The 26,493-nt window shown below is 40.5% G+C and overlaps 1 protein-coding gene across 2 annotated transcripts; it reads right to left on the bottom strand.

The window, feature by feature from the left end:
* Positions 1-1,337: 1,337 nt before the first annotated feature.
* LOC127646741 (C-Jun-amino-terminal kinase-interacting protein 1-like) lies at positions 1,338-24,935 on the bottom strand. Of its 2 annotated transcripts, none has more exons than XM_052130601.1 (12): positions 24,554-24,935; positions 20,268-20,373; positions 16,087-16,332; positions 12,628-12,709; positions 10,597-11,541; positions 8,978-9,053; positions 8,592-8,764; positions 5,519-5,622; positions 5,253-5,360; positions 4,904-4,974; positions 4,702-4,800; positions 1,338-3,054 (listed from the first exon to the last, which is right to left on the bottom strand). In XM_052130601.1, exons 1-12 carry the CDS (start codon positions 24,607-24,609, stop codon positions 2,982-2,984), a joined length of 2,139 nt encoding a protein of 712 aa, XP_051986561.1. In that variant the 5' UTR covers positions 24,610-24,935; the 3' UTR covers positions 1,338-2,981. The 2 variants fall into 2 exon arrangements, with proteins under 2 accessions (XP_051986561.1, XP_051986569.1); XM_052130609.1 differs by having other exon boundaries at positions 5,259-5,360.
* Between the last annotated feature and the right edge of the window lie 1,558 nt (positions 24,936-26,493).

Here is a 26,493-nt window from a genome sequence, read left to right as displayed (position 1 = left end):
GGCTTCTTTGCTGCCCTTCTTGACACCAGGCCATTGTCCAAAAGTCTTCGCCTCACTGTGCGTGCAGATGCACTCACACCAACCTGCTGCCACTATTGAGCAACTCTGCACTGGTGGTGACTCGATTCCGTAGCTGACTCCTCAGGAGGAGACGGTCCTGGCGCCTGCTGGACACTCTGGGATGTCCTGAAGCCTTCTTCACTACAGTTGAATCTCTCTCCTTGAAGTTCTTGATAATCCTGTAAATGGTTCTTTCAGGTGCAATATTCTTTGCAGCAATTTCCTTGCATGTGTGGTCATTTTAATGCAAAGCGATGATGGCTGCACGTCTATCTTTAGAGATAACCATTGCTAACAAGAACACAAGTATTGGAAGCACTTCTTCCCTCCTTTTATAGCATCAGTCTGCTCTTATAATCCAATCAGAATGATCGAGTGATGTCACCTGACTAGTACTCGTTCACACTTTCCCAGGTGCTGCTGATATGATTAGTGAAATGATGTTAGCTGGTCATTTTGTGCCACGGCCAAAAAACTGTGAAATCTGGGTTTTTGTGATAAAGTAAAATTTTTTGGCCGATGAAGCTTTTTGCAATTATTTAAAATGCATCTGATCACTCTGCAAAATAATCGAGGCTGCAATGTGAATCAACACCACAACAACTGACGCAGAAACACAACATTTATGTCACTCCCAATACTTTTGGCCACGGCTGTATGTGTATATATATATATCTTAAGATCGAAGGGTCTGTTATTCTATTATTTTTATTTTTGTAATTATAATTATAATGTGGTGTGTTTGAACTTTTGACTGGTAGTGCATGGATTGACTGTGATGGGCAAAGATCTACCAATGTCAATTGGTGTATTATTTCGCCATTTATGACCGATAAGGAAATCCGTTATATGTGTTTGCATGACCGTGCACATGTTGTCGGTTTATTAAGTAATCGGTGTAAGAATAACGTGCAATCACACTCACTTATCGGACACAACAAACAACACCTGACAATCAGAGAACAGCCAGTTGACTTTTTCCGGCTCAAAGAATCAGGATTGACAAACCAAAAACGAATAACGTCCAGCCACACCACAATGCAAAGCCACGCTTTCATACTCCAAACAGAACAAATCCCGCTCACGTTAATTGACCGTGAAGGATGATTTAAGATGATCTGTGTAGGGTGTTGAACCATGGATTGACATAATGCATGCCTTAATGTTCTGACTGTGTGAGGAGCTTTAGGTCAAAGGTGTTGGCAATGGATTTTGGGTTGAGGTGGGGGAATATCTGTATTTAGTTGAATTAACGTCCAACATTCAAAAATTCCATTGAACAAGCCTTTAATGAGCACACATTATTTGCACATAACTCAAGCTCAAAACTTGCTTTTACAAGAATGACCTCAGGATAAGAGTCTCTGGTGACCTCACACAGCTCAACGGTGAAGAGGCATCTCTACTGGAGAACATGTATTACTCCGAGTCACTCAGAGTTTCAGAGGGAACTTCATGGCACTGTGGTGTCTTCTGGATTTGGTAACAATTACCATTGTAATTATGAATGGGAGAGGGACGTAAGCGGCAACTGTAAATGACTTGATCTGATACTTGACCATGCACACAGTAACACGATAAAGGAAAATTGCTTTACACCTGTTAGCATGTGGTGATATTTGAGACTTGTATTTGAATGATGTATTTCCTGAATTATTCAGTATATCCGCCATTCAAAATCTGAATCCACCTGTGAAAACATGTATATTGAGCATTGACACATGTCACAAATGAGCTTATTTCGTTTAGGTACCAAAATATTGAAGAGTCTTAAAGGAGTATTCCGGGTTCCCACTACTTAGTAGGTCCTCGTGGTGCGGTTACTCGCCTCAATCCGGGTGGTGGAGGACAAGTCTCAGTTGCCTCCGCTTCTGAGACCGTCAATCTGCACATCTTATCACGTGACTCGTTGTGCATGACACAGCGGAGACTCACAGCATGTGGAGACTCATCCAATCTTCGCAATCCACGCACAACTCACCACACGCCCCATTGAGAGCGAGAACCACTAATCACGACCACGAGGAGGTTACCCCATGTGACGCTATCCTCCCTAGCAACCGGGCCAATTTGGTTGCTTAGGAGACCTGGCTGGAGTCACTCAGCACGCCTTGGATTAAAACTCACGACTCCAGGGTTGATAGTCAGCGTCAATACTTGCTGAGGTACCCAGACCCCCTGTATTTTTGGTTATTTAACATTATTCCACAAATTAAGCTTAACTTGTATTAAACCCGGAATATTCTTTTAATGACAGCGTGCATTAATGCATTAGTGACCTAGAAATAGAGCCGAATTTTAAATACTTCTTAATCATGTCACAATATATAATATATATATATATATAAGTATTATTTATTTATTAAATCTTTTTATTTGGTGACCAACTAGAGCAGAAAAAGTTTTTCGGCATTTCAAAATAATAATCATGGACATAAATCGGTTGTACATTTACAGGCAGAAATGATTTATGCTGGTAAACCTGTAAAGTACCGTAGACATCACAAGATGGTTTTGGTTCGACTATCTCAACTGGTTAACATTAATGAGTTTTGTAGTGTTTTACACAGTGTATTTTGTGCTATTAAAAATCTCGATATGTTAAGCTTGAAGCAAATACAGAGCCACAACACACGCGAGCAAAAGCAGTAAAATCACTCTCGCAAACCATTCGGAAATCCTCGGCATTCTGGGAAATAACCTCTTTAACATCGTATCATATTTCTTTTTTAGTTCTCCTGAAGTTCTTGTGCCTTGATCAGAGGATAAATTCCTTAAATCCATCAATTCATAAGTGCATATAATCTCTCTTCCTCATATTAGTCTTTGATTAACTTCTGATATTATGTCTCATATATTCCTGTAGTGTAGTTATTATATACATCGCTGTGCAGCTCATTGCAGTGGGGAGGTGATGGTGTTTATTCCAGGTAGATATCTTCAGTGGGACACGTGACCTCCACGAACTCTTTGTAGTATAAGTGGAACGCCTTCCTGTTTATGAAGACAGAGAATAAACCGATGTGAATAAAACACACTTTTAAAGGCATGTTAAGTAGCTTTGCACAGACAAAATAAAAGCATTTTCTCTATTGATCTCAGACGTTCTGTCCCCATTCTGAATGAGCCGCAATGTTCAATGTGAAATTATTTTGAGGGGGCTTTTTATCCAGGACGTGGAGGTCAATTTTACCCCCCGAGAGCGTTTCTCAAATATATCGCTACTTGCAATTATTGCCGTAAACTTTCATCTGAAGGCTGCGTTAGCTACAACAGTAACCTAAAACTATGCCTGAATAGCAGTTTGGACCTGGTGATGTCATCGGAAAAGGAAAGTCGCTTCAAACAAACTATAAATCTCCACTTTCACGTCCATGCTCGTCGTCTTTTGTTTTTTGGTGATTCAGTCTTCCTGCATGTCGCCACCTACTGGTCGGTCTGCCCAAAGGTGGAGATTTATAGTAAAAAAGGACTCAACCATTGTGCGTCAATTTACAAAAAGTTACTCGGAGGACCTTAGAGGACTAATATGTCCGTGTTTAAAAAACTGCCATAATAATATTAAATATTAATATTATTTTGAGTTATTTTTTTAACCAACATCAGTCCCGATCATAACTCAAATATTAATTCATTTTCAGTATTTTAACCCTTTAAATGGCAGTTTGTTTACATAATGCCACCATTGTTTTTTATGAAAACAAAAACACAAAAAAAAAAAATTATTTCCCATAAACTAAATGCTAAGGGGAAATTTTGGGGGGAATTATCACAGTCTGGGATATGTCAGTGATTAGCAACAACCTTGATTTTGATGCATTATTATTTTTCGTGCTGTGTCAGATTTATGAAAAAAAAAAAAACACACACTCAGGACTTGTCATCGTCAAAATACTGCGATAAAAATATTTTATATTAATATTATTTGCCACTTTCAATGACTTCACCTTTAACCAACATCAGTCCTGATCATAACTACCAAATATTCATTCATTTTCAGGATTTTAACCCTTTAAATGCCAGTTTGTTTACATAATGACACTGATGTTTTTCACACACACACACACACATTTCTCAATACACCCACACACAAAACACACTCTGACATTCATACCAACACATACACACAATGTTAGCTGCATTTATTCAGTTGTCCTGCTGTGCTCTATAATACATCAAACTGAGAATAGGGGAAAAGCTTGTATTTGCTCCATAGGCTAAACATGTAAAAATGGCGCCATCTGGTGGAAAATAATATTTAATTTTGAAGCCACATGTGAAGCCTCTGTAATGAAAGCACAATATCACAGAATTCATGATGTTATGCTTTAATGACACTGGGATCAAATATTGCAGTTTCAATGGGGACATTTTTGCCCTGAAGGTCCCGAGTGTGACTATTTTGTGTAACTATTACAGTGTAAATGTCCCGAAGGTCACACAAGGGTTAAATATTGATCTGTTTCTCACTCACATCTATCATATCTCTTCTGAAGACATGGATTTAACCACTGGAGTCTCATGGATTACTTTTATGCTTCCATTATGTGATTTATGGAGCTTCAAAGTTTCGTTCACCATTGACTATCCCTTTAAAAGCTCTTTTTTTTGGCCCTTTTACTAACAAAAATGACATCTTACCTCACAGACTCTGCCAGCGGTTTAGTGGAGTTCTCAGACACAAACACGTGACAGGCGAATCGCTCATCAGAGGGGTGTTTTGTGATGAAACCAAAATACCTGCAGAAACAATGAAAGAAAATAATCAGAACAATAATCGTAACGGTAATAAGTTAAAGTCAGATTCCTAAATTCAAAGGATGCGAGAACATGCTTGACTTACTTTCTGTTTTTGGGATGGTAGCCACAAAATGACACATTTTTCAAATGAAAAAAGTGACTAAACTGGCGGCTCTGTGGAGACAAATAAACACACATTTATAAAAATGACCATTTTTGCATTATATATTCACAAACATGCCCATATTATTAATTAATGCATTAATTAATTTCATAATACAGTAATTATTGAGACTAATTAAAGGCAAAGCTATATAGATACCAGCAGTATGCACAGTATGTTTGTCAGATTGTTTACTTCCCTATTGTAAATTAACATTATAGTTGAAGTATTTTGCACTACTTTCATCAGAGAGTTTCATTTGTATAAATGTGATTGTGTGTTTTCTTACTCTTACATAATCGTCCTGCACTGTGAGCTTCAGTCCCTTGACATTAATCTCCAGCACACAAGATGAAGGTGGATTATAGTGTACCATCAGCCTCCTGTTGATCGCGATCTGGAACCAATTATTAAGAGTCATTTTAAGTCCTGAGAAGAATATTTGAATGTCATCATTGTAAGGATTAATGCATGCTTCGGTAATATCCCAGTTGTTTCCTATAAAGAACGGGAGAGTTGAGGTTAACTTTCAGTCTGTGTATATCTTATACAAACCTTCTGCATAGCTGCACACAGCACATCACTGCCTTTGTGATGCAACACTTGGACCGAGCCAAGAAATTTCAGTCTGTACTGCTGAACCCACTGAGAACTTATTACTAATGAAAACAAGAGAGAGAGAGAGAGAGAGAATGTAAACAGATATGAAAGTTAAATTACTAGAAGACTGGATTCAAGAATGGCTTTGAAGTTGCATACATAACAAGGTTATCATGCAATATTTCCAGATTTATAATAAACTTTACTATGTTTATAACACTTATTCTAGGGTCATTAAGTTACTCAATTTCTAAAAATGATTAAGCATGTTTATGATGAACACGTTCACGTTTTAAAGGCCTGTGCACTTCGGTTTTCCACATGTCGCTACGTTTCATGCGCAATGCTCGTGACACGTAATTTCCTTGTTAGCACGATACTCGCGGATTGTCTGTGTGCTGCCCAGTTTTTTTAGACATCTTCTGCTCAAACGCCTGATGTTTATTGTGCTAAAAGAGCATCACAAAGCAGTCGATTGCGTCCGTATGTGCTCGTGATCAGAAGAGTGAACTTAGAAACCACGAGTGCTCGCTTGTGCTCGAGACTGAATGGCACGCAGCAAATTAAGGCCACGTCCACACTAATCTGTTTTCATTTTTAAAAACTCTGCTTTAAGTTTTATAACACGATTGTTTTCCAAAGTATGCAGTATTGGAGAGTGTTTTTGAAACGCTCTGTTTTTGGTGGAGGAAAAGGCCGTTCTAGTGTGTGTGAGGGGTGTTAATGTAGCAAAATTAATGCGTTTCAAAACAAACATTTCTTGTGTGGATGTTTCAGTAAAATCTTTATCCTACATTTTTAATAGTATTAACTGTGAACTTTCTGATTAATAATTAACAATTATTCAATTTTGGAATAATTTACAGATTTTGCTGTTTCGGAAGGAAATTGGTACTTTAATTCACCAAAATGGCATTCAACTGATCACAAACAATAGTCGGGACATCACTGATGTAAAACAGCATCACTATTTGAAAAAAGTAATTTTGATCAAATCTAGACAGCAGCATCACTGCAACACCTTATCCTTGAGTAATCATGATAAACTGATCATTTGGTGCTAGAAAATCACTCGCCATTATATCAAACACAGCTGAAAGATATTTGGTTCATTAAATGAAGCTGAACATTGTCTTTGTGTTTGTTTTTGAGTTGCCACAGTATGCAATAGACTGGCAGGTTTTAAGGTCAGTATTAGGTCAATTAAGAAACGTCTTTCTCTAGAAACTCGTCAGTCAATCAATGTTTTGAGGAATGAAGGCGATACAATGCTTGAAACTACCAAAAAACTGAAGATTTTACATTACAGTCTTCAAAGGCAAAGCACAACTGTCTCTAACAAGGACAGAAAGAGATGTGGAAGACCAGATGTGCAACTAAACAAGAGGATAAGTACATCAGAGTCTCTAGTTTGAGAAATAGACGCCTCACATGTCCTCCGCTGACAGCTTCATTGAATTCTACCCGCTCAACACCAGTTTCATGTACAACAGTAAAGAGAAGACTCAGGAGGACTTATGGGAAGAATTGCAAAGAAAAAGACACTTTTGAAACAGAAAAACAAAAAGAAAAGGTTTGAGTGGGCAAAGAAACACAGACATCGGACAACAGATAGTTGGAAAAGAGTGTTACGGATCTGAACCCCATTGAGCTTTTGTGGGATCAGTTAGACTGTAAGGTGTGTGAGAAGTGCCCGACAAGACAGACACATCTATGACAAGTGCTACAGGAAGTGTGGGGTGAAAGGTCACGTGCTACAGGAAGTGTGGGGTGAAAGGTCACCTGAGTATCTGGAGAAACTGACCGCTAGAATAACAAGCATCTGCAAAGCTGTCATTGCAGCACATGGAGGATTATTTGAAGTAGTTTAAGAAGTTCTGAACATGTAATAGTAATGTTTCACATTATACATTGTGATCAGTTGAATGCAACTTTGGTGAATAAAACTACCAATTTCTTTCCACAAGAGCAAAATCTGTACATTACTCCAAACATTTGGCCACCAGTGTGTATATATGCAGTATATACACTGTACATATACTGATCAGCATGATATTTTCTCGATAAAGTTTTAAGGCATCAGTATATTAACATTAGCTGACATTTAAATTTGAAGACTAATTTGTGTGCTTTCTAATTCAATGTCAGTCAGTCTTCCGTTTAGTGTCGTCTGGCGTAATAGCTTTGGGAGTCCACAAGGGGGCGATATAACATGTACTGTACTTTCTACTAAAGGCAATTTCAATGCGGTGCGGGTGGAAGTCCAAACTTATGAATCTAGTCACCAAACACACAACGGCCAAAAACGTTTTTGCACTTCTTAAAGAACGAACAAAGTGACGTTGAATGTGCAGGTTAGTGTATGAAACATGTGCAAATGTGCAAACTGAACAATTAGAAATAGGGACGTTTATTAAGTAGCCTTGAATAGATTTCATTAAAGCTGTCAAACCACAAAAAGACATACTTGTAACTAGGGGTGGGGCTAAAAAAGCAATTCTGTTACAAATCGCGATTCTTGAGACAAACGATTTTAAAATTGTCTCCAATGAAATTTATTTTTGTATTGGAGCATTTTGTGTCTCTTTGCTTCAATAGTTTTGCTGGATAAGAAGTTATAGTTAATTAGCCTATTTAATTGTACAATATCCATCAGTTACCTTGTTAAAGGGTTGTTCTTAGCATCCATATATCCTTACGAAACACTTCTGATAGGGTAACATGGACATAATGAAGCCTTATATTTGGGTTCCTTAACACTGATTAGTCGACTAGTAGCTCAGACAATGCGAAAACCGGTCAATTAGTAGTTTTAAATTGGTACCTTTTAACCAGTAAATATTGTTGTAAATATTGAATCTGGAGGTCTGTGGCAATTCCCAGCCCTACTTGCAATGGAAAATACTTCTTGTAGGCGATATGCAAGACACATATATACAATATATCATCCAGTGATGGCTAGCCAAGCGACCGCGGCAGTATGCATGACTTAATAGAAAATATATTTTTTGGTCGTCCACCACTTTACCTTTTAAATGCTCTGGCTCCTTGAAGACCTCAATGGCGTAATAAGCAGGAAAGATGCCGCGTGCTCCTGTTCTCATGTTGTAGCCTTCATACCAATAATCCTCATCCTCTACCTCCACCAACAGAGGGTCATTAACATCCAGCTCCAGCTCGTCTTCATGACGAGGAACAAATCTGACAAAAACAAACAGCGAGTCCTGAGGAAATGATTGTGCCCTTTCACACCATGGAAAAACATAAGCTCAAATAAAAGAGCTTTTGTGTGTCAGTCTCCAGTGGCCTTGCATTCATCCACCAGTCAGGACTTTCTATCTATTTGACGATCATCTAAACATACAGTATTAGTATATTTAAGTGAAAACTTGGTTTGCCAATGTTCAGTATTACCTGTAGACAGCTCTGTGTGTCTGTTCCCTCTCCTGCCCATTAATTGTGCAAGAAAATAAACCAAACGATTCTGTACCTGCAATGATCAAAGGCATCGACAACGTATAAGTCAGTGTAATTTCACATACTCAACAGACGGCTTTCTTATTGTGATAAAAGTGTATTCTACAAACAGTGTAGTAGGGGACAGTTCAACATGATCACGTGGAAAATCGACATTCTTGGGGGATGTAGACAGGGGGTTCGTGGTTTATGCCCAAAATGGTTTTCAAGCGGGTGGGATCACCACACTAGATCGCGCAGCCTTAAAGCCTAGGGCACCCCCGGGCAGTCAAGGACCCCTGGGCACTGGCCCTATTGGCCCGGATGGTAATGCGTCCCTGCTGTAGGTTAAACGTTTTGCTGCTGAAATCGGTCTGTGCTTACAGAAATTTGAATCACTGCCCCCAGTGGCTAAAGCTGGAAGTGTTGTTGAACATATGGGTATGAGTGACCTCCAGTTTCCAGGTGAAATGAAGTGGTGGTGGCATAGTGGGCTAAAGCACATAACTGGTAATCAGAAGGTTGCTGGTTCGATCCCCACAGCCACCACCATTTTGTCCTTGAGCAAGGCACTTAACTCCAGGTTGCTCCGGAGGGATTTTCCCTGTAATAAGTGCACTGTAAGTCGCTTTGGATAAAAGTGTCTGCCAAATGCGTAAATGTAAATGTAAATGTCCACAGTTTGGCGCCAAAACACAAGCTGTATTTTTAGTTGTAAATGCTGTAATACAGTCAGCAGGAATGCACGTTTTATTAACCAAACAGGCTAATCCAAACCTCAACCCTAAACCTAACCGTCAGTGGAAAAAAATGTAACCTCCGAATCGAGCTCGTCACTGACTATGCAACGTGATTACTTCCTGGTTCCCACGATCCCAAAACCAGTGTCTCGAGGGAGCACTAGAGGGAAAATTGTTTATGCTTGAATTGATCCAAAATTGCATGAACTTGGCAGGGAACCGTAAGCAACATGTCAACTTTTCATGAGATCATGTTGTTTCAAGGCCTGAGAAAGACATGGTATCTCAAAATGTCATGGAAACATCATGCAAATATGTATAGTGAATACAATTATCTTTTTTGTCATGCTTTGCTCTAAAATATTGAATTTGCTGGAAATTTCTCATTGTGTGTGTGATCTCTATAAAGTTATTTTCTAAAAATCCTCATCCACAGGGTTCACGTTTTGTCACATACTGCATGTTTTCATGATATTGCCATGGCTTTTCCATGATCGTTCCATTGTTCACATTACTGGATAAGGATTTACAGAAATCGCACTAATGAAGAGCAATTTTTGCCAAGGAGCTATTTCAACTACAAAAATGCATATTCACTAAAAAGGAATTTCCAAAACCTTTCCATGTCTTTTTATGATTGAACTAATTTCCGTGACATTTCCAGGCCTACAAATTTTCAGACATTTCCAGGTTTTTCATGAGCTTGGCAACTATGTATCCAGTAATCTGAACAAACGATAAATTCATTGATATATTTTGATTTTCCATGATTTTCCATGGCTTTTTCAAAGGATATCAAAAGGACAAAATGTATTTGCAATGCAACAAAACACCTACTGGAAGAGCGTGAGTAGCCGTTCATGAAAACATTAACAAATTTCCGAGAAAATTGAATGTCGGCTTCATGTGTGGAGTCCTCTGAAGGGCAGCTTGAAGCTTTGCATTGGATCCCACATGGTTTTCTTCCCTTGACTTCATCCTCATCCTCTTCATCCTCATCCTCTTTCTCTAGCGCCGACTCGTACGGAGAGGACACGCAGTTATCGTAGAGCGTCGCAGAATCGCTGTCATTGCTGTAGCCACGGTAACACTGTTTCAAGCTGACCAGCTCCAACTGATCGTGTTCGTCCACAACCAATGTGTACTTCACAGAATCATAGGACAGTCCACTTGCATCCGAGTTGCTCACAGACGTCCGAAGTGTACCGGAGTGTATCAGAGGTCCTGGCATGCTCTCGTGAGGCGCATGAGTCTCTCCAGCACCACAATCTCTGTAACACAGATCTCCGATGACTTCTTCACCACTGCTGTCAGGATCTCGAGTTGCCAACGCTTCCACGCATGAGGAATACGAAGGCGGTTGAAGCATCTCCTCTTGTTCTCTGACAGAGGGAATCATCTGCTCATGGAAAGGGGGCTCATACGGTGGTGGTGCTTCATTGTCAGACGTCGGCCTTTGCTCGATGACCTGGGTGAGCGCAGAGGTTCTCTCGTGTTCCACAGCCTCTGTGCAGCGCTGTATTGGTGTCAGATATATTTCTTCTGTAGCTTCAAGACGAACATCGTTGTGGTAACGAATCCGCTCGCAGTGGCCTGCCTCTCGGTGAACGCTGGCTTTACAAGGTGGGGCAGAAGAAAGAGTCTTTTTGGAGGAGTAGCTGATGGGTGGCTTGTCAGTCGAGGTGCCACAGTCTTTCAGATGAACTCGACTTCCACTGCTGAGCTGCTGGAGCTTCTCGTCATCACTCAGACAGATGTGCTCGCGAGATGGCGTCAACTCTCCTGGATTATACAGAATTGAGGGAAAAAACATCAATATGCATTATTGTGGTGATCCATTGTTTGGCTACATGGATTCTAGATGGATTCAAACATTTGTTGATGACTGGGCTAAATCAAATTCACATGACTGTAGTTGGCAGCCAAACATGGCTGGCCTTTTGCCATTTAGACAACGGAGTGAGTGAAAGTTTGAATATGCTGAATCAAGCTCACGTCCTGTGCCAAACTATCCTTCAGTCACTATAAACAAATCATGTCATGCAACCATACTGTACAGTTAGTATAATTGTCATGAGTGAATTATATTCAACTAAACTATTATAAATGACAAAGCCTTTTTTACATCAAGATTTTAGGTCAAACATTTCTATGAATATATATATAGGAATAATGTATATTGTATGTATTTTGTAACTGGCCACCATATTATAACTATATTGGTAAAGTTATGTTTTTTCAAGACAAACTTTGATGTTGGCTTGATAAACCTTGTTTTGAGTAGGTTCAAAAGTTTTAAGTTTAAAGGTTATAAAGGCCTTACACTGCATTACTAAGCGGTTGCTAGGGTGCTCTGGTTGGTTGCTAGGCATTACCAGACTGTTCTAGTTGTTGCTATGCGTTGCTAGGCTTTTCTAGCTGATTGCTAGTGTGTTCTGGCTGGTTGCTAGGTGTTGCAAGGGTGTTCTTAGAGTCAGTTGGAGTTTTGGCCCATATTCCCATTCTATGGGATATTTGATTTTCTGTTACAGAAAAGCCATTAGTCCAATCAGTTAGAAAAGAGACAGCAACCCATGTCAGAACAGTCTGAAGGTTTGTACCAAATTTGGAGAATGTAGCTTGAAAGCTCTATAAGGAGTTACAATGGATAATTTTCATCTTGGTTTAGGGATTTTGGGAAAACCCTAAACCAAGTCTGCAGAAAAACAGTATGTTGACTTGGTCAAGCCAACATAATAATAACAAATGCTGTTTAAAATATAATAATATATAATTTTAGATGGAGTATTTCATGTCACACTGCTGTCATGTCAACTTTTCTGATGAGAATAAAGGTTTGCAAAGTGAACAGGGACACGCTACATTCACCTGTTTTTAGGGGCGATGAGGACTGAGAGATTTTCTCCTGCCAACTGAACTTCTTTGCAAATGAGTTGTTGTTTAAAGTGTCCTGTAAAGGAGACACAACAGACATTGAGCAATGATGTAAGGGAATAAAATCAAACACCTGTAAAAGAAAGAGCAATTTAACTACTTGGTTAAGTGGAAAAGAGAGAAATGAAATGTGTAAATATTTTAGGTTAAAAAATGCTTTCTCGTATCCCAGCTTAATATCTAGAGCATGGCCACGGCTGGCCAAATCGATGCCCTATGCAGAGTTCTAGATGGATGGTGTGATATGAGCGTGAAGTGATCATCTGTGCTTTCGGGTCCTTGAATAAAGTATAACATGTGAGTAAGGGCAGCCGGTGGACTTTCTGGTGCCCTCCTAGGGTAAGATGGTGCCCCCTAGGGAGTTGTTGCCCTAAGCAGACTGCGCAGGGACTGATCTAGAGATAGCTATTAGTGAGCCATTTTTTATGTTGATTTCCCCAAAAACTGTAAACACTGTGTTTCTGTGGTGCTATTAGAACATATTTTTGGGCTGCCCGTCCAGCCCAGCACAACAACATTGGCTCAACCAATGGCATGAATTTTGTGCGGGACTATCTTAACTTCTTAACACAAATGAAGATTTTTAGAAGAATATCTCAGCTCTGTAGGTCCATAAAATGTTTCACTGTACAGCTTGCCATTGCAGTCTCCATGTCTAATAAAGTCTAATAATGTATAAACAATGCAGGAACAATGAATTATAAATAATGAATTAATTATAAACTAATACTTTACAAATACTTTATACCGTGCCATTATTATAAAGTGTTACCACATTCTGAATATGCCCTCCATCTACCATTGGTCAAACAAAGAGATAGTCCCGCCCCCAACCCACGCCATTGGTCGAGTCAATGTTATCGTCTCTCTTATGACTGGTCGATCAAAACAAAGGAATTTTTATAGCGCCACAGAGACACAGTATTTACAGTTTTCAAGAAAATGAGCGGGTTGCAGTACTATTTGTTGTCTCTGCATGTTAAGATGCGATTGGAGAATGTATTTTAACACTGAAAAAGTCACACACTTCAGCTTTAAATAAGGCACACAAAACTGAGCACAAACCAGTGGAAAACAGCAGTGTTTTGTCTGTGCCGTGTGTGTGTGTGTGTGTTGCATTTAAAGACCCATGCCACCCTGCAAACTCTCCCTTTCTCACACTCTTATACCCTCTCTCTTTATATCTGTAAATAGCCCTTTCTCCACCAGTACCTCTTAAAGTATCTCAAGGCCAAAAAACCTTGAAATTTGTTGCATCAATTTGAAGTAACCATGAAATCAAAATTGACCCGATTTATTTTCTTAACAGGCATTCCACGTCTTTTTCTATTTGTTAGAGCACATTATTACAAAGAATAAAAAGTTTGTCTTTGTAATATTTCATCAAAATGTAATAACTTGCTCTGCGTCTGAAAACTACTTCCTGATGTCACCTAGGCCATGCAAGCTATTAGATAATATAAACTAAGTCCCCTGTTTTAAAAGCGCTAGAGCTAAGCGAGGCGCTGTGCTTTGCGTCATAAGCACGAAGTCAACTGACATGGCCATGAAGTTTTTGTATTGTCGTGCAAGTATGCTTTAAGTCTAGGCGCAAATGGGTTTGGCGATGCGCTACGGTCTGGGTCAAGTGCAATTTAATTCTGTGGTTCTTCAGTTTTCAGAGTTTGGACATGAACTTTATTACCACACACTGGTGGAATCTCCAAACTGCAAATGCAGGAACTGATTTCAGACTTTACACTGAAAACAGGCCTGCTTTTGGAATGTCTTAGCGCAATGAATGATTTCTCTGGAAAATAGCAAATTGTGCTTTGTGCCACTTCATTAAGATACAATGTAGCCACAGTTTGCGCACATACACCCACAGATAGCACGAACACACTTGTTGTGAAGGAGCGGAAATTGTGCTTAGAATTAGCATTGTTGCTAAGGTGTATCGTTGTTGCGTGTAGCGCCGCGCTTTGTACACTCACAAAAATAGAGCCCTAGTAGACAAATAGCTATTTTGGCGTTGTTTTAGGCTATTGTTGAACATAATGCAGGCTTTTCAAAAATGTTGCCAATTCTTAACAATGCAATTCAATGTTAATGTTATAAATGTTATGGCAATAATAGCAAATTAAAAACACTTTACCATTGGAATACCTCTAAAATGCTCAAATAAATATGGCGCGGTTCCTGGAACAAAAATGTCCATACACTTCACAATTGACTGCAATCTAAATTTCTGGTATGGAATTCCGTAAGGATAAAATCAAGGCCCGTCCTGCATTTTTTTTATCCCTCCTGGGTTTCGGCACCAATGTAACAGGGTAAGGGATTGGGAAGGAGGTGGCGGGAACCGGTTGAATGGTCAACATAAAAGTTTAATGAAAAACTCAACATAAAACAAACAAAACAAAAATAGACACACATGCAGCGCGGCCACATGCGTCTCACTCTCTTTCAAACTGGCGCCTCTGGCTCCCCTTTATCTCGCTCTCCCGCTGATCAGCTGATTCAGCCCAGCCACGCCCTCCTCCTCATCACAGAGACATATGAAGTCACATTGTCCTTTGCATGCCCTTGCTTCAATTGTATGTAAGACAGGTTTTGGTCATTTTTCTAAATACAGTTAATTGTTAATGCTTACTGTTTTGGTCATATTCAGTTATGTATAACAGCAACCGTTCTATGCGTGTTGTACGTTTTTACACCATGAAAATAGCTTGTATTTGACCACAATTACATTATCGTCTGCAAGATAACTAAGTGATATGTATTATGGTGTGAACCTGGCATCGTCCATGCTTCCTGTTCTTTCCGACATCAAAGCTTGTGAACGCGATGTACTCGTAATTACCACTTCAGAACTGGGAAGTAGGATAACCACCATGAGGTGTCAGTAATTATTGTTTTATTTCACCTCTGAAGACCGATGTTCTACTGTAGAACCAAGCTGTTATAGCTAATATCTACCAGCGTTGGCCACACGGTTTTGTTTTTGTCGAAATATCATCACATAATTTTGCAGGAGTGGTTGTGGTGGCGTAGTGGGCTAAAGCACATAACTGGTAATCAGAAGGTTGCTGGTTGGATCCCCACAGCCACCACCATTGTGTCCTTGAGCAAGGCACTTAACTCCAGGTTGCTCCGGGGGGATTGTCCCTGTAATAAGTGCACTGTAAGTCACTTTGGATAAAAGCGTCTGCCAAATGCAGAAATGTAAATATTTTTGCAGATAAGCGATAGTTCCAACAAGCAACTATCGGCACCGATTAATCGGTAAAACTAATATATCAGTCTACCTCTAATAGCATGTCCATGAACTTTTTTTTAAATCAACATCAAGATTTTAGGTTCAAAAATATCATTGCCCCCAAGTGTACACACTTGTCCGCCAGTGTTCATTACCTGCGTGCGGGGTACCTGCGGGAATAAGTTGAGAGTGGTGGGTCTTTTTGGACGGTAGGTATCCATGGTGACAGGAAGAGCAGGTGAATCCATAGCAGGTGCTTTGCTGTCGTGTTGACAGGCCCCTCTCTGAGTCCTGTCCACAGCGTCAATGAGATGTATGGGCTGTTCCTCTGACTGGATCTGAGCCACTGCTCCCGCCTCCATCTCCTCCAGACCACTACTGGGCGCCTTCTTCACATGATCCTACAAGGATTGGACAGATGGGTTGTCAACCAAACAAGAGAGTGAATGATAAAGCAAGAGGACAGACTGGGGGCCACTGAGTGAACCATTAGAACCAGAGATGACATCAGGCGGTGGGATTTTCAGTGCCAGCTCAGCTGAGAGAACAAGAGACAGGGGGAGGGGTGTGATACAAAGACTATTCATGTTGCCTGTTTACACACTGCATCACAATGAGACACACTAACACATGCAGCTCTGACTGAGTTCAGCTTCAGTCGTGTGCAACTCTTTGCTAAATAAGTCAAATATAAGTTTGTTCACTGTCGATGTTTTCAATAACAAGAAACATTTTGGCCCTTTTAGAATCAACACTTGGCCCTAAAAAGTATTTGGGACTTAAATCACATTTGAAAATGCATTATTTAACAAGATATTAACCCCGCGTACACATGCGTGGACATTGTGTTTTGGCTTCCCTATACGCAACGCATAATTTGAATTAAATTTAAACCAATTGATCTGAGTTCAGGACACTCTGGGCTGTCAGTGAAGGGTTAAACTTTTGAGTCATGTGACAAAACAACATGGCGCTGAACACAGTGGAGAAACCTAATTCAGGTTTTACATTGAAACCTGTATGAGTCAAAAGATTGAAGTCTCTAGTTTCATCCTATATGCCCTTTTTGAACATTTGAGCGATTTATCATGAAACGTCACGCTGCTAAACACAATGTACACTAATGTGTACGTTGGCGTGTTTTTCCTTAGAAACCCTTTATTTACAGTGCATTTTCACATTGAGAATAAATGGCTTCATCCAAAAGCTGAAACATTTTGCTTTCAGAGAGTTTATATGGAGTTAGGATGAAAATAAGGTGCATTTCAGACAGCATACTGGAGACAGCACACTGGAGGTTAAGTCATTCACTACGTAGGGAACAAGGGTGCATCCTATAGCTCTCTATGTAGTTAAGTGCATTCACTCCTAAAATCCCATCAAAAGTTCAGTTTCAGGCTGCAGATGATGTTTGGGCCACTCAACATGTTTGGCAGACATGGGGCAATGATAATCAGTACATAGATTCAGAATTGTATAATGTTTAATTTTATTTTAACATGCTTGGCAGTGATTGGACGATGCTGGCCATAACTTTGAATAAGAATTTTCACATTGGAGAAAAGACACAACACAACAGAAGACACAACACATTGGAGATCAGCCAAAACACAACAGAAGACACAACACATTGGAGATGAGCCAAAACACAACAGAAGATACAACACATTGGAGATGAGCCAAAACACAACAGAAGACACAACATATTGGAGATAAGCCAAACCACAACAGAAGACACAACACATTGGAGATGAGCCAAAACACAACAGAAGACACAACACATTGGAGATCAGCCAAAACACAACAGAAGACACAACATATTGGAGATAAGCCAAACCACAACAGAAGACACAACACATTGGAGATAAGCCAAACCACAACAGAAGACACAACACATTGGAGATGAGCCAAAACACAACAGAAGACACAACACATTGGAGAAAAGCCAAAACACAGCAGAAGACACAACACATTGGAGATGAGCCAAAACACAGCAGAAGACACAACACATTGGAGAAAAGCCAAAACACAGCAGAAGACACAACACATTGGAGAAAAGCCAAAACACAGCAGAAGACACAACACATTGGAGATGAGCCAAAACACAACAGAAGACACAACACATTGGAGAAAAGCCAAAACACAGCAGAAGACACAACACATTGGAGAAAAGCCAAAACACAGCAGAAGACACAACACATTGGAGAAAAGCCAAAACACAGCAGAAGACACAACACATTGGAGAAAAGCCAAAACACAGCAGAAGACACAACACATTGGAGAAAAGCCAAAACACAGCAGAAGACACAACACATTGGAGATGAGCCAAAACACAACAGAAGACACAACACATTGGAGATCAGCCAAAACACAACAGAAGACACAACACATTGGAGAAAAGTCAAACCACAACAGAAGACACAACACATTGGAGATGAGCCAAAACACAACAGAAGACACAACACATTGGAGATCAGCCAAAACACAACAGAAGACACAACACATTGGAGATCAGCCAAAACACAACAGAAGACACAACACATTGGAGATCAGCCAAAACACAACAGAAGACACAACACATTGGAGAAATCCAAAACACAACAGAAGACACAACACATTGGAGATCAGCCAAAACACAACAGAAGACACAACACATTGGAGATCAGCCAAAACACAACAGAAGACACAACACATTGGAGATCAGCCAAAACACAACAGAAGACACAACACATTGGAGATCAGCCAAAACACAACAGAAGACACAACACATTGGAGATGAGCCAAAACACAACAGAAGACACAACACATTGGAGATCAGCCAAAACACAACAGAAGACACAACACATTGGAGATGAGCCAAAACACAACAGAAGACACAACACATTGGAGATCAGCCAAAACACAACAGAAGACACAACACATTGGAGATCAGCCAAAACACAACAGAAGACACAACACATTGGAGATCAGCCAAAACACAACAGAAGACACAACACATTGGAGATGAGCCAAAACACAACAGAAGACACAACACATTGGAGAAAAGTCAAAACACAACAGAAGACACAACACATTGGAGATCAGCCAAAACACAACAGAAGACACAACACATTGGAGATCAGCCAAAACACAACAGAAGACACAACACATTGGAGAAAAGTCAAAACACAACAGAAGACACAACACATTGGAGATGAGCCAAAACACAACAGAAGACACAACACATTGGAGATAAGCCAAAACACAACAGAAGACACAACATATTGGAGAAAAGTCAAAACACAACAGAAGACACAACACATTGGAGATGAGCCAAAACACAACAGAAGACACAACACATTGGAGATGAGCCAAAACACAACAGAAGACACAACACATTGGAGATAAGCCAAAACACAACAGAAGACACAACACATTGGAGATAAGCCAAAACACAACAGAAGACACAACATATTGGAGATGAACTACAACACAATCAAATTAGGCCACAACACAGAGGATTAATTTGGTTGCATTGTGTCTGATTTCCATTTTGTTTTGGCTCAATTTCGCTTTGCTGTGGTTTATTTCCATTTTGTTTTCAACTTTTGTTCGCTTCACTAATTGTCTTGTCTAATATGTGTGTGCACCCCTGGGCCACCGTACATATCTGACTCTTATAGAGGCGTATCAGTGAGTGTTTTTAAGCCCTCATGAACAAGATACTCAGAGATCTGATTAACAAGGATGTAATTGTCTTATAATATTTTGATTTCCTCTTCAGATAAAATGAAACGGATGTTTAATAGGTCAGATCGGTGCTGCAGATCGGTGATTATCTCTGATAATCCCATTTACAGAAAGTCAGAGAAAGCATTTAGAAAAACTTCATAAAAACAATCAAAGCCTTGTTTACCCATATCCCCAATGAGTAGTGTCATGCTCCCAATAAACCTTTTTGTGGTTGAGGTAGAAGCTTCTGAAGTCTCATTAAACCATGGCTCTCCCAAACAGATTCCCTGTTCATTATTTTCCAGGAAACAGTTGTAGGTTAATACCAATTACTTCACAACTTTGGCTTTCCCAAAGACATGGGCCACAATTTACCTCATGAGACAGTTCAAGATAGATGTTAGTTTCTCCCTCAATATAATGGCAATGTGGATGCATAAAACCAAGAGATACTGTATTTAGAGGTAAGAGGAATGCAGCACAGGGTGTGTTAAAAATCTGGCCCAGTTTCCTCGATTACCAGAGGTACAAGGTGAGACACAGTGACCCCTAATGGTTATTACAGGAAGTTCTGGAATAATATTATTTATTGGTGAGCTATCTCTTTAAGAAACCATTTCCTCACTTTGATGTAGCAGCTGCGCCCCCTGAGCACAAACTCATCAGTGATTTCTGTTATTTCTGACAGATCCTCATCTTCGAATTCATCCAAACCGATGTCATGAGTCAGCCTGTCGACAGAGTAAAAACATATTCACGGTTATACAGTACATACTTCAAAACTCAGGTTACAACGATAGTCAATACTAGAGACAATTTTACGATTCCCGTCGTTGCTAGTCAAGAGTTTGGGACTGTTGCTGCATTCCAGTCCTCCTGGGACGTTCGTACTTATGAAGTTGAACATTTGATGTGATGTGCGTTCGTAGCGCATGCGTATGCGAAGAGCGTCAATCGTCTCATATTGAAGAAACAAAGAAAGTCACCGCGAGCATCGAACCAAATTCGATAATGTTATATTATTTTTTGATTTATGGGATGTCATGAAAGAACATATGAGCCCAAATATACAGTGCGATACCCTTAATAATGCGTGTTGTCATTGGTTTGCATGAATTCGGTTTTTGTGGCAAGAATAGTGTAATTTCCAATCAACTTGGAACTCATAAAAGCACTTTTTGAATCCAATTGCGAACGTAGTCAGATTCAAAGGTTTACTATTCTTCAATTTAACAGATTGTTTTAGGTCTACAACACCCCTTTTAATGAAAATTTCATTCGGATCGGCTGAGGTTTTTTAGCACCGATGCAACAACATGAAGCGCAAATCCATCATTAAGTGTGTAATTAATGCTTTATCTATTTTATTGTTCTCATGCCTCCATGCATGATGTTGACAAATATAGTTTTGTTGCACACACTATCCCTAACAAAAAATCAAGTTGCCACAAACTTGACACATATTCGGCACTCATCGTTCTCTTCGACTCTTCCTTGTCGCCAAAGGTTTGCTGCAGGTTCACCACTACCGGTTAAGAGCTGCAAACTTCTAGCAAACATTTGCAGCGAATAGCAAGCTCATCTCATGTGAAAAGAATGAGTGCCGCATTTGTGGCAAGTTTGCCAGAACTCTAGAGTTTTTGCCAATTTGCCATCGCCATGATTCTTGATCGACACGCTCCCAACTCCGAAAGTCTGGCTCATAGAAAATCCAGAGTTTACCACTGATAATTACGATTTTTTTTTACCTTGAATTGCCGTAAATGTGCTGCAAACTTGCCGCAAATTCGCCGCTCGATACTTTCACATGCAAATGAGATTGTGATTCTCTGGAAATGGTTGCCAGAAGTTTGCAGCTCTTGGTGAACCTGCAGCAAAACTTTGGCGACAATGAAGAGTTTGCTGTATAGTTCATTTCAATGCGTGAATTTGCTGCAAGTTTGTGGCAACTCTAGATTTTTTGTAACATTTGGCATTCATTTGCGCTCAACTCGTAAATACGATCATTCAACGATGACTTATATGCACCATTTGCACATTTCTGTGGTGTCAACCAGAGCTGTCAGGATGTCTTGCAGCTCCAGAGAGAACATGACATTTACAGTACAGCTGTGGAGATTGGCAAAGATGGCAGCATGCAATTAGGATGAATGGGAATGTTATCAGAGATGGGTCACTTCTATTGAAATGAATGAGAGAACTTGGAATGGTCCAACGGTCAACAGACGTAGAAAGGAAGTGATTTCCTGTTCTCCTCATTTGTTCTTGTCATGTGAGAATCTGGTTTTGTGTGACTTATCTCATTATCAGTTCTGTTTTATTATTGGTTCGTGTTTATTAGTCTTGTTATATTCATTAGTCTAGTCCCATCATTGGTTGTCTATGTCATGTGGTTACCCATGTCCATGTATTTAAGCCCTACTTTTTGCCATTGTCTCTTGTCGTGTATTGCCTGTAACGTTGTTGTTACATTTTGGTACTTTTTATTCTTGTCAATTCCTCGTCATAATTCAAGTTCATGGTTCTTGTTTTGGTTTGTTTGGTTCGTGGTTTTCTTTTGTATGTTCACATTTGTTTGGTTCATGGTTTTATGAATAATCTGCACTCTGTTCTCACATCATCATCCTCGTCCGTTCCTGTCCTGCCAAGATGCTACAGAATACACGACCGCCAGAATGAACCCAGCAGTTAAACTTCTGCATTTATGTCAAGGGATTCGTTCCATTGAAGACTTTGTAGTCTATTTTTGTGGACTATGCGAGCATGTGGCTTTCAGTTATTTAGCTCTCAAGGACTGTTTTCGTTTAGGCTTAAATGAGCTTCTATGCTCAAAATTCAATAGACTCTGGCTCAGTTCTTGGACTATGCCCTGGTGCTGACCGGTTCGTCTTTCACTGTGAGAGTGGATGATGAGGGACTCGGCACTCCCATGATGGATGCCACATCTGAGTCTTCTGCCACAGTCCACGAGCCAGCGTCCACTCCTTCCACGGTCCACGAGCCGGCGTCCACACCTGCCATTGTCCACGAGCCGGCATCCACGCCTGCCACGGTCCACGAGCCGGCGTCCACGCCTGCCACGGTCCACGAGCCGGCGTCCACTCCTGCCACGGTCCACTAGCCGGCGTCCACTCCTGCCACGGTCCACTAGCCGGCGTCCACTCCTGCCACGGTCCACGAGCCGGCGTCCAGGCCTGCCACGGTCCACGAGCCGGCGTCCACTCCTGCCACGGTCCACGAGCCGGCGTCCACGCCTGCCACGGTCCACGAGCCGGCGTCCACTCCTGCCACGGTCCACGAGCCGGCGTCCAGGCCTGCCACGGTCCACGAGCCGGCGTCCACTCCTGCCACGTCCACGAGCCGGCGTCCACACCTGCCACGGTCCACGAGCCGGCGTCCACGCCTGCCACGGTCCACGAGCCGGCGTCCACTCCTGCCACGGTCCACGAGCCGGCGTCCAGGCCTGCCACGGTCCACGAGCCGGCGTCCACTCCTGCCACGGTCCACGAGCCGGCGTCCACACCTGCCACGGTCCACGAGCTGGCGTCCACGCCTGCCACGGTCCACGAGCCGGCGTCCACGGCTGCCACGGTCCACGAGCCGGCGTCCATGCCTGCCACGTTCCACGAGCCGGCGTCCACTCCCGCCACGTTCCACGAGCCGGCGTCCACTCCCGCCACGGTCCACGAGCCGGCGTCCATGCCTGCCACGGTCAACAAGCCAGTTCTTGAAGCCTTGTCCGTACCAGAGCATCGTACATTTCTTTGCTTAACTTCCCGTTGTGTATGTCACATTCTATGAATGAAGACCTTTTTACTATGTATATTTACTACAGCTAATTGTCATGTTTAAATGTGTTTTTGTTCATGTTTTGTTCATGCCTTTATTTTGAAATTAGTTAACCTCCTGTCCCTGTTTCTGGTCATGTGACTTCCTGTTCCCCTCATTTGTTCCTGTCATGTGAGTTTCATGTGTCTTGTTATCTTTTTATCATATTTATTATTGGTTCCTGTTTATTAGTGGTGTTATATTCATTAGTTTAATCTCGTCATTGGTTGTCTATGTCATGTTTGTAGGATTCATGTTGAGGATTTATGAATAAACTGCACTTGGGTTCTCAGATCATCATCCTCATCCGTTCCAAATCTGTAATTAAAATTATACTTAACTGTTAATTACCTGCTTGTTATGATTTCAATGCCGATAAATCCACCACACTGGGAAAAAGATTAATTGCTAAGTGGCTCATTTTGGGATTGCTTTTCCAGATCATGTTGCTGATGAACATTTAGTTTTTAGTCTCTGGTAAATACTACTAATTTTAACAATTACAAAATAATTCTTGTCTGTGTCTTTCTTCTGCACTAGCATCTACTACAGCCACTCTGAGAACTTGGCAGTGCGATACTGAAGATATTGCTGAGTTTTGAATGGCAAATTGCTTGTCATGTATCTCATTTGTAAGTCGCTTTGGATAAAAGCATCTGCTAAATGACTCATAAATGTATGTTGATTTAACTAAAATGAGGTTGTCATTACCTGGATTTCTTAGGAGAGAATTCGGGTTTAGAATGTGGATTTCAGTCTTGTAAATAACCAAACTGTGCATACAGATCAAGATTAAACATAATATAGCTGCATTTTGCTGCAGTGTACACATGGACACAAGGAATTATTATTTAGGGGATTCCACCTGATTTTAAAGCAGTTGTCCCTCCCAAAACTTTGCAGTGTGTATGCAGATTCAATGACCTTAAGGCACACTGTTTATCACCATGCTCTTCCACTATAGCATTAGACGATGCATATGGTACTAACCATAATACAGACACTAACGCTGCAATTTCTTTCTGGCACAATGTATTCTACTCCTGAATTTCAAACTTGAAGATCAACAAAACAATCTCCTACCATTTCTCCCATTGGTCCTCTGTCCATTCCTGATTTTCATCACCATTGGAGTCCATTCCGTGTGCAATGCAGCATGGATTTGTGCTGACAGATTGTCATATTTCTGTGCTGGCCATGTGAGCCACTCAAATACGTATGTTAGTTCAGATGAAATTCAGATGACAACAGCACATGCAGTTTCAGTATTTTCCCTTCACTGTTTACCAGTAAACAAATGTGACGTATATTATCCTCGTCCACTTGACAAATCCTGCATTTTTTTATTACTCTATCTCTCTCCCCTCATTATGTGTTCAACTACATCGCTATAGGATTTAGAATAGGAAATGAACAGAAACAGTAATGTGAAAATAAATGCTTGCAGAGTCAGTGTTGTCATGGATGGTGCCTTCCTGCATATCATGCAGTCCAGCCAATAGCATCACATCTCCCCTCCTCTCTCCTTTTCTCCAGCATCCCCCGTCCCCCTGCATCTCTCTCTCTCTCTCTCTCTCTCTGCTCTTGAGCGAGATGTGGAGGATTGTGTTGTATCTGTGTGGGTGCTGCTTAAATCTGTTCAATACCTCCAATGTGGTAACCGTGGAAAGAAAACAAGAGAAAACATAGAGTGACTATTAATGGTAATAAAGAGATTACACTATTCAGGACATGGATGATTTGTTGTGATCAGGGCTGGACGATATACCTAAAAGATTATATCTAATAATGTATCAGTGATTTGATGATATTTAATTTTTTTTTTTACAATAACACAACAGTTCCACAGAGAAGACCATGTGCGCTAGAAAACATCAGACCTTTGATGCAGATCATATGTTAGTTTCTCTAGAGGTAGAAGAGTAGCGGCCTGACTCCACATATTGACTGAGGGTGTCTGAGGAGTTTACCATAGAAGTAAAATACATTTTCTTGCTAAATATAAACAAAAATTCAGTACAGTTTCTTTGTCACCATCAAGGCACAGACCAGCTTTACAGTTCAGAAGATATACATTTGGAGACAGTGCAAACATCTTTCCAGTAATCTTTTGAGTAATTTTGTGGATCTCCTTCCAGTAAACTTTAATTTTATCACAATCCCAAAACACATGCATCACCGTACCAGTGTCTGCCCTGCATTTGAAACATAATTGAGAAGAATTGGGGAACATTTTATGAAGGTGAACTGGAGTTAGATATGTCCTGTGAATAAATTTATAATTTTGTTCATGGGCCGAAATTGAAACACCTTTAGGGAAAACACATGTGCAAACAGATAACCACTCCTCGTCACTGAAATTAGATCCTAAGTCCTTTTCCCATATTACCCTCAAAGAGTCAAAAGTTGAAGGACAAACATTAGACAGCAATGCATATAACTCCGAGATCTTCTTCTTAAGTGTAAATGAAGAGAAAAGCTGCTTTTCCATTTCAGTCAAATAAAATCGTATATTGCCTTCTTTTAAGTGTGACTCTAAAAAGTGCCATAATTGAAGAAATTTATAAAAATCATTACTGGGAAGGTTAAATTCCTGCCTTAATGACTGAAATGACCTCAAATGACCATTATCAAATAAATGACCAAGCTCCGACACTCCTCTCAACCTCCAGGTCAGAAGACCAATATTCTGTATGGGTTGGGGAAGATCAGGATTGAGTGCGATAGGAGACTTGAGAGACAGCTTATTTGGAATAGCTAGATATTTCTTAACATCCTTCCACATCAAAAGAGTATTAGTCACAGTGAAAATATTAGTCAGAGATTCAATTTTTTTGTATATTATGAATAAATGGCAGAGAGCATAACAATTTAGAAAAACATCTTGAAGATTCAATCCCAGTCCAGCGCGAATCGGATCTATTAAGAAACCAATTTAACACGTGTTTAACTTGGCAGAGTAAAAATATAACTGAAAATTGGGGAGCGAAGCCCCACCTAATTCCCTTGGTTTCATCAAAACC

This window comes from Xyrauchen texanus, chromosome 1, assembly GCF_025860055.1.
Source record: "Xyrauchen texanus isolate HMW12.3.18 chromosome 1, RBS_HiC_50CHRs, whole genome shotgun sequence".
Taxonomy (NCBI): domain Eukaryota; kingdom Metazoa; phylum Chordata; class Actinopteri; order Cypriniformes; family Catostomidae; genus Xyrauchen; species Xyrauchen texanus.
The sequence above is the reverse complement of the archived record's forward strand: the minus strand, read 5'-3'. Positions and strand labels throughout refer to the sequence as shown.

Coding starts and splice junctions, on each gene's coding strand:
- LOC127646741 (XM_052130601.1), bottom strand. CDS start 24,609: ATGGACTCCAATGGTGATGAAAATCAGGAATGGACAGAGGACCAATGG. Junction 20,374..24,553: donor GAGGACCAATGGGAGAAATG/GTAGGAGATTGT, acceptor CTCTGTCGACAG/GCTGACTCATGACATCGGTT. Junction 16,333..20,267: donor GGCGCAGCTGCTACATCAAA/GTGAGGAAATGG, acceptor CAATCCTTGTAG/GATCATGTGAAGAAGGCGCC.